Source organism: Microtus ochrogaster, chromosome 10, assembly GCF_000317375.1.
Source record: "Microtus ochrogaster isolate Prairie Vole_2 chromosome 10, MicOch1.0, whole genome shotgun sequence".
NCBI classification, from domain to species: domain Eukaryota; kingdom Metazoa; phylum Chordata; class Mammalia; order Rodentia; family Cricetidae; genus Microtus; species Microtus ochrogaster.
Window position 1 is genome coordinate 39,642,607 of NC_022016.1, and position 9,129 is coordinate 39,651,735.

At 35.2% G+C, this 9,129-nt stretch overlaps 1 protein-coding gene across 7 annotated transcripts in view; it reads left to right on the forward strand.

Moving 5' to 3' along the window:
• Usp9x (ubiquitin specific peptidase 9 X-linked) overlaps positions 1 to 9,129 on the forward strand; it is a 107,303-nt gene that overhangs the window by 37,198 nt on the left and 60,976 nt on the right. For 5 of the 7 annotated variants that reach the window (XM_013348365.2, XM_013348364.2, XM_005352861.2 and 2 more), the window contains exons 10-14: positions 1,588 to 1,740; positions 2,406 to 2,510; positions 4,738 to 4,944; positions 6,024 to 6,160; positions 8,096 to 8,244. In XM_013348365.2, coding sequence (XP_013203819.1) covers positions 1,588 to 1,740; positions 2,406 to 2,510; positions 4,738 to 4,944; positions 6,024 to 6,160; positions 8,096 to 8,244 — 751 coding nt within the window. The remainder of the gene's footprint in view (positions 1 to 1,587; positions 1,741 to 2,405; positions 2,511 to 4,737; positions 4,945 to 6,023; positions 6,161 to 8,095; positions 8,245 to 9,129) is intronic. The other 2 variants (XM_013348367.2, XM_013348368.2) reach the window with 1 other exon arrangement.

Sequence of the window (9,129 nt, forward strand, 5' to 3'; positions counted from 1 at the left end):
GTGTGTGTGTGTGTGTGTGTGTGTGTGTGTGTGTGTGTGTGTGTGTGTGTGTGTGTGCGCGCGCGCGCGCGCACGTACGTACGTACGTACGTACATATATATAAACACACGAGAATAATATATATGAGAATGAGAACTACATACATTACTGTTTTATCCCAATTTTGAGAATTTGTTTTTATAGTGCTTGTCATGTATTTATCAAATATTTAGAAAACTATTTCCCTTATATATTTCATGTATTACAGCTTTAATCAATAAACTGCCATTTAAATTAGAAAACCCATGTTTCTTGGGTACATGTAGACAGTCATGAGACACCTGTAGCAAACCAAAAACTTTATCTCCATGGCTCCCTTCTGTTAATAGGGGAAACAATTGAAATGATTTTTTAAAACTATCAGAAGGTTAGAGAATTCAGTGAAGTCTTGAGTTCAATCGTTAACCAAAAAATAAGGATATTTAGATATTTAGACCTTGTCCCTGGGTGAAGAGGCCAGGTGATAGATGTCTAATTTTGCGTATGCCAAGTGCCTGTCTGCATTGGGAATGTTGTTGGTCCTTGAGCTGTGTGACTGACTCATTCTAGAACATAAAGAAAATGGTATTAAATGCCTAAAAATTTTTGTAGTAGTTGACAATTCTCTCTGTCTCTCTCTCTCTCTCTCTCTCTGTCTCTGTCTCTCTCTCTCTCTCTCTCTCTCACACACACACACACACACACACACACACACACACACGTTGTATTTTAGGAAAAGGACTCCTTTAACAAGTTGGGAATTTTTAAAACTTGTCCTTTAGTAGTAAAAATCTCCTATTTAGGGCACGTTTTGGGCCCAACTCAGTATTCTCAGGTTGAATACTGTAGAGTCATAACTGTGTGAAATATCTTTTTTTATAATCTTGAGTCTTACTTTATTGCTTTTGAAGTTTGATAAATGACAGTCTAGCTGCAGCCTAGCTTAACACAGTATTATGGATGGGTAGAGACGAAGGAAGCATGTAGACTTGATTCAGATTCCAGTGCCTGTCTCTGTAAACCTGTTTATTACACTAAGACAGTGTATCTTTCACTTGGATAAAAGTCTTTTTTAAAGTATCTTTTGATCTAAGATTAAAACCATTCTGGGGCAATATTAGAATTAGTGTAAGGAACTCAAAAATACTAAAGTTGGCCTTATGCTCATTCTACCTAAACCTTAAGTGTTTTATTGCATTTCAATGATATTTTTGTGGGTTTAAATGCTGTTATTTATAATCTTTTTAATGATTTGAGTATAACTTAGTGGAAGATACTCTGATAAATTACTGTCAGGTATGGTATCTCACAACTTTAATCCCAGCAGTGGGATGGAGGTAGAGGCAGGAGAATAACACATTCAAGACTAGCCTATGCTGTATATCAGGATTCCATTTCAGGGTTAAACACTATAGAGTTTTTTTAAAGTAATATTCAATGATAATGCATACTTGCACTCTATTTTGTAAATAAGCTTTAGGATTCCTACACATTGTTTATATTATATGAATGGTACTTTCAAAAAGTTTTGTTTTAGTTTTGAAACTTGTTTTTTAAATTACATTTAGGAATGGATACAACAGAACAATATTTTATCTATAGTTTTACGAGATAGTCTTCATCAACCACAGTATGTAGAGAAGCTAGAAAAGATTCTTCGTTTTGTCATCAAAGAAAAAGCTCTGACCTTGCAAGATCTTGATAATATCTGGGCTGCACAGGTAAGGATCTTGAAAACTGTAAGTACCCTAAAATTGTCAGTAATGATTAAAATATGCAACAATTCATATTTGGTAAAAGTTAAATAGGCAAAAAGTAAAATAATAGGGAAGCTGAGTATGCTTGTGTATATCTGCAATCTCAGCACATGGGAAGTAGAAAATAGGGAGAATCAGGAGTTAAAAACTAGCCTTGGCTACAAAGCAAGATTCTGACCGAGAAGACAAGGGGTAGGGAAACAGATAACCCAGTCCAGTGTGTGTTATTTATGGCATTAAAATCTTAGTATATTCAATAAACTGTAATTAAAAAGTTAAGGCGGGGTTGGCACACACCTTTAATTCCAACACTCTGGAAGCAGAGGCAGGTGGATCTTTATGAGTTCAAGGCTAGCCTGGTTTACAGAGCAAGTTCCAGGACAGCCAGGGTTACACAGAGTAATTCTATGTGAATAAACAAGTTGATAGAAATTTCCAAAGTACATATTAACTATGTATATGCAGAAGTGGAATTGTGACATTTTAGGTCTAAAGAATTTTAAGCATTTTATGCATTGATTAAATGGAGATTATGATAAAGTCTTCCTGGTGGTCATCAGCAGTTAGTGTATATGTTTCTGTTTGTCACAGTCTAGTGTGCTATGATCTTTGTTTATATTTTTCAATAGGCAGGGAAACATGAAGCCATTGTGAAGAATGTACATGATCTACTGGCCAAATTGGCATGGGATTTTTCTCCTGAACAACTTGATCATCTTTTTGATTGCTTTAAGGTAATTATTAACACAGCAAGATTGTTAACATTTTAATTTTAAATAGAATTGATTTATTAAAACTACAAGCTGTTTTTAGTTAACAAATAATCAAAATCTCTCATAAGGACATTCTCTGATTTGAAGGACTTTATCTGACGTGAAGGATTTTGCCAATGTTCTTTGTTTGTTTGCCTAGAGAACTTGATTTTCATTTTTATAGTAGTGCTAATAGCCCTAATAAGGACTCTTCATTCCTTTTCAAAACTCATGTTATCATTTGGATTTTCTTTCCTATTCTGTATTTTGGAAATAGGTTGAAGTAAACTTTAGAAAAGTAGGAAAGGATGATTATGAGAAATGTAAGAGGTGACAAGAAAAGGAATAGCAAATACCATGGCATTTTAGCGATATATACTCAGGTAAAGCATAACGTAATAGAAATGTAATAGTTTACAGGGTTGTGCTAAGATCATTACAGTTATATTCACATTGGTCCCGTTATGTAGTGTTAGCATTCTTCATCAGTTGTTGCTGAGACTCAGTGAATGCTTAATTGGTAAGTGAACTTGTGGATTAATAGTATAAGACATGACAGTGTTCACAAAGGAGAGGGCTTATTAACAATTGACATTAGATCACCAAGTGTTACTACTAAAAATAGTGATTCTGACTGGGAATATAAGTTGCTGTAACACTTTGGAAGGTTAAGCGTTGTTTCTGATGAGGTACAATATTCTGGAAATAGTATAGCACAGCAGTAGAATGCTTTTATATTAGCTACAAATGGCTATGTGTAGAGGATATATAAGGGATGTCCATTTAATGAAATACTCCATGGCAGTGGGAATAAGCAAACTGGATGAATATCATTGACAGAACATTGAAAAAGGACTAAAACCACCTAATAATCTCTACCTTGAATAAAGTAGCATAAATGTCAGAAATAGTTCCAGATGGCTCCTTGGGTTCTGTTTGCCTTGTGTGGTTTTCAATATAGGTAATGTTTATGTTTGTGTCTACACTGGGCCCTCATATACATACATGCCTGCATGTATGCCTACATGCCAGAAGAGGGCATCAGATCTCATAGATGGTTGTGAGCCACCATGTGGTTGTAGTTGATTTTAGGACCTCTGGAAGAGTAGCTAGCACTTTTAACCTCTGGGCCATCTCTTCAACAGTAGACTGGGTACTCTTTTTTTTTTTTTTTTTTTTTCGAGACAGGGTTTCTCTGTAGCTTTGGTGCCCGTCCTGGAACTAGCTCTTGTAGACCAGGCTGGCGTCGAACTCCCAGAGATCCGCCTGCCTCTGCCTCCCGAGTGCTGGGATTAAAGGCTTGCACCACCACTGCCCGGCGACTGGGTACTCTTTAATGAAACATGTTTACATCTTGTTTTATGTATATTCCACAGTAGGTGAAAAAATTTCCCTCTTCCCCAGGCATATTATGTTATGTCAGTTACTAGGTACAAGGCCTAGAAGACCTTTTTAGGTTTTTTTTGAGGCAGGGTTTCTCTGTGTATCCTTGGCTGTCCTGTCCTGGAACTCAGTCTGTAACCAGACTGGCCTCGAACACAGAGATCCACCTGCCCCTGCCTCTCGAGTTCTGGTATTAAAAGCATGTCCCACCACCACAACCTGTCTCTAGAAGTCCATATTTTCAGTAATGTCAGTTGTAAATCTGTGTCTTGAAAATGTCACTGATTTGAAGGGAACAAGTATAAAATTAATGTTTTTGTGGTTTTAAATATCATCTTACACATTTCACACATACAAAGATAAACTTGCTGTATATATATTTTTCCATCTTTTGAGCTATGTTAGACAGCTGAGGAAATAATGTAGTCAGTTATTGTGAATGCCCTAAAGTTAATAGTCATTCATCCTTAATGTTGAAATGACTCCTGAAATGGTGGTGATACATAACCAGTGACATATTTATACGAAGGAAGGAAATAGAACAATTGTTATTACATCCCCTGGGGCTTCTTCCTCCCAGAATAATCTTTAGATGATTCCTTAATGATTGGTTCCTTTTTGGATTAATAAATGCTTATGAAGAACTTGGTAAAGAACAACCACTTTTGTTTTGTTTTGAGTTGGGTATCTTAATGTTTATCCCTGGCTGGCTTGGAACTCAATAGGTAGACCATGATGTTCCCGAATTCAAATCTACTATTACACAACCCTAAAAAAGAAGAGAAAACCAAATATGAATTTTCATGTTATTTAAATGTCTTTCTAGGCCAGTTGGACAAATGCAAGTAAAAAACAACGTGAAAAGCTCCTTGAGCTGATTCGTCGTCTTGCAGAAGATGATAAAGATGGTGTGATGGCTCATAAAGTGTTGAACCTTCTGTGGAATCTAGCCCACAGTGATGATGTGCCTGTAGATATCATGGACCTGGCTCTCAGTGCTCATATCAAAATACTAGATTATAGTTGCTCCCAGGTAAGGGGGTGCTGCTTGGCTTGGTTTTGTGACTTTTCTGCTCCTTCAGTGTTAGAATGGCTTAAATACGTGATAATTTTAGGTTATTCTGATATTATCTTCTAAATGGTTCATTTAAGACTGACTGCCTTTTATTTATTTAATGCAAAATGTTACGTTTTGCAGAGTTTTCATTCATTCTTGCTTAGTAATTACAAATGGCTTACAAATAAACATTTGAAGATTTCCCAACTTGTTTGTATTTGCTTGCAAGGTTGGAGTTTCCATCACTGGGTGACTTAAGTGGTTTTGAAAGAATGTGTACAGGTTCGTTTTACAGTGCATTTCAAATTTGTAATCCTGTTTAAATACAGAAAAATAACAAACTCCTTCTTGGAAAAAGAACTTTTGACAGAAGTGCAGTTGAGACAGAACCTATAAGAAACATGAAATCAATTGGTCAAACTATAGATGACTGTCAACAAAAATAATATGGGCCCTCAAATCTTTCTATTTATGCTAGAGGAATCCTAAAATAATCTGTGAAAGTCTGCCTTTCTTAATTTCTCTATAATAATATTTTATGAATCATATGAATCTCTTTGGGAAAAACTACAAGCAGTAGGTCATTTACTAATAATGTTGTTAAATATATGGTAAAGGAATATTAGTTTCAAATAGATCCTAGACTATTAAAGCTGGGTTAGGGACTTTGGAGATGAAATGTTTTTATTTGCCCATAAAAGATTTCATCAGGGTGTTACATGATTCTATAATGAGGTAAAACCTCTTAATTTAATACATTAAAACTCAAACCTGACAAGTTTTAAACAATACTGAATGTACGTAGTTATTTTGGTGTTTTACTTTTTAGAGTTTGGTACTAAATGTAAAGTTAAGACAAACTGAGAGCACTTTTTTTTACTTACAATTATAGAAAGTTAAAGTATCATGTTTATCTTATAAGAAAAACTGATTTTCTAATTCCATGGATAATTGAAATTTAGCTTAATTTCACTGTGATGTACATTTATCTATAAATACTCCAACTTAGAGTTCTTCTGAGTATTGATATATATAAAATATTGAAATTCTTTAAGGATCGGGACACACAAAAGATTCAGTGGATAGATCGCTTTATAGAAGAACTTCGCACAAATGACAAATGGGTCATTCCTGCACTGAAACAAATTAGAGAAATTTGTAGTTTGTTTGGTGAAGCACCTCAAAATTTGAGGTAAGACCTTTAAAACTAAACAATATGAATATTTCTATTTTTATGTTATGTTAATAAATTTTACTTGGTAAAAGCAAATTTTTTAAGAAATTTAATGGGGACTGGAGAGATGGCTCAGTGGTTAAGAACTCTGAATGCTCTTCCATAGGTCCTGAGTTCAATTCCCAGCAACTACATGGTGACTCACAACCATCTATAGTGGGATCTGATGCCCTCTTCTCAAAGATGTACATTCATATAGAGTACCCATATACATAAATAAATCTTTGTAAAAAATTAATGGAGTGACAGGAAACTGAGAGAAGGCCTCATTTGGAACAAAAAAAAAAAACCTTTGTCATTCCTACCTCCTTTGTTTCATTGATGAGGAAAGTGGTCAGAATCGAGGTGATACTGCTATTTCAGGCTGTCACACGATAGTTTTCAAAAAAAGTTTCTTAGTAAATTTTTGAAGTTGATTTAGAAGATTGAATTACAGAGAAATTTAAATGATAGTAGATGACATGATAAAGCACTGAACTTTTTAATAACAGTCTTTAAATATACTCTCTTAGGCCAGGCATGGTGGTGCCCAACCATTCAGGAAACAGAGTTCGATAGATTTCTGTGGGTCAAGGCCAGGGTGGTTTATACAGTTCCAGGCCAGCCAGGATGAAATAGTGAAACTTTATTCCAAATAAACAAAATTAGGAACTAGAGAGATGGTACAGAGGTTAAGAGTACTGGATACTCTTTCAGAGAACTCAACTTCAGCTCAAGACCATCTGTAACTCCATTTCAGGGAATTCCATGCCCACTTCTTGCTTCAGTAGGGACTGCACATACATGTTGCCCAGATAGATATAAATGTAGGCAAACACTCATACACATGTAATGAGAATAAATATTTTTAAAAGAAGAAACAAAGTAGGTTAGTGAGCGAAATATCTGATTCTAAAATCTGCTTAATGAAATGAGTTGCCCTCTTCCTTCTTTCTGGGAACAGAGGTGGAATAGTTGGCATAGAAATAAAGAACTGAGTATAGTGGTACCAATATTCATAAATCAAATGTGAACAATACAGTCATTTAATCTTGGGAGCATTCTCTAAATAATCGCTTTCTCTGTGTAATAGATACAAATTGACCGGGGGGGGGGGGGTTATGTTTGTTAGTCTATTTTGAGTGTGTTTGGCCTAGTGTACATAACACCACTTGACCTTTATCAAATCTATTGCTTCCAGGTAAACATTGTATTCAGCTACTCTCCCAGAAATTAATGACTTTACCTATACTAGAATAGTAGTAGCTATAAAAATTGAGTAGCTTCAGAGAATGTGACAAAAGAAATTGGAAAGTAGTTATCTTTCTGGTGACAAGAACAACTTAGCGACAAACAATGTTCCCAGTGTATAACTTTACATAGCTAATACTTTTTTTTTACTTTTTTTATTTTGGTGGGTATAGGGAATGGGGATTGATGTTACACTGTGTGGCAGTTGAAGTACAACCTTTAAGGGGGTCAGTTCTCACCTTGCACAGTGAGGATAATGAGGATCAGACTCAGGTTTTCAAACTGGGTGTCAAGTAACTTTTCCTCCTTAGCCATCTCTCTAACCTCTAAAATGCTATAGTTATACAAAGAAGTTTAGATTTTTGTAATTTTTAAATAACCCTGTGTCCTAACACAAATGCTTTGCTACTATCATATTATGAGAGTAGATACAGTCATTGAAACAGGCTCCTTTTGAAGTAAAGAGAATCTGATGCTTGAATTTCAAGTAATCAATATATTTCTGGTTTTGATACAAAGATTTCTTTTAAATTGCCTAATATTGTCATTGGAGGAACTAAATGAGCAAAACAGGCTTTTGAATTTTTTAATTGGTAGCTTGGAATTTAGTTGTAAGAAACTCTTGATTGCAACAGAATTTAATTGCCTAATTATATTGTTAAGTTCTTCTCGTTTCAGTCAAACTCAGCGAAGTTCCCATGTATTTTATCGTCATGACTTAATCAATCAACTTCAGCACAATCATGCCCTAGTTACTTTGGTAGCAGAAAACCTTGCAACTTACATGGAAAGCATGAGACTGTATGCCAGAGGTATGTATTTATTGTAAGATAACTGAGTGATGTCAATTAACAGTAATTGTTTTTCATTAATTACCTTAGGAATAGCACTTAATATTAAAAAACCTCAAGATAGTTTATGAATTCTTATTGTGATGTAAGATACACATTGACTCCCAGATCTTATATAATCTTAAACATCAGTCTAGGGTTGAAAGCTTTTTATCCAGTATTTGCCTTCCCCAGTTAAATATAGTTTCTTTTTCTCTCTACTTGGAGCTCTGCCAGTCACTGCTAAGAATCTTAGGACCTTTTGGATATGTATGTACCTGTTTTGTTTTTTTTACTACACCACCATCACCTTTTAAGAAAACGTTTTCTGTAAGCTTTTTTTCCTGTAAGCCTTATGTCAACATTTCGCCTTCTAAAAACACAGCTGTGTCAGAACTTTTCACTAGTGTGCTTCTTGGTACACGGTCTTTATCTTATGCCAAATTTATATAGTTCAGCACTCCCAAAAGAAATGAGAACCATGTCATAGGTTCTGATTTGTTCCCATAGCCATAGAGAATTTTATATAGTATCTGTAGCATAAATTCTATTTGGTATTAATAGTAAAAACACAGAGTCAGGTATAGAGGTTAATGCTGAAGATCAGAGAAGCAGAGCTGCCAGTCCCTAGAAAGTTCTACCAATGCTTAGACCAAAAGGGCAATCCTGTGTTCAGACTGCATGCCTTCTCAGACTGCAGTGAGCTCCTGTCTCCTCCCACATTATATTCCCCTCTGCCCAGCCATATCACTCCTGTGTCCAGCTCCTTAGTACTAGGATTAAAGGCGTGTGATCACACCTTTGTGTGAGCTGTGTTTCTCTTTGATACCGGATCAATTTTTTTTTTTTTTTTTTTTTTTTTTTTTT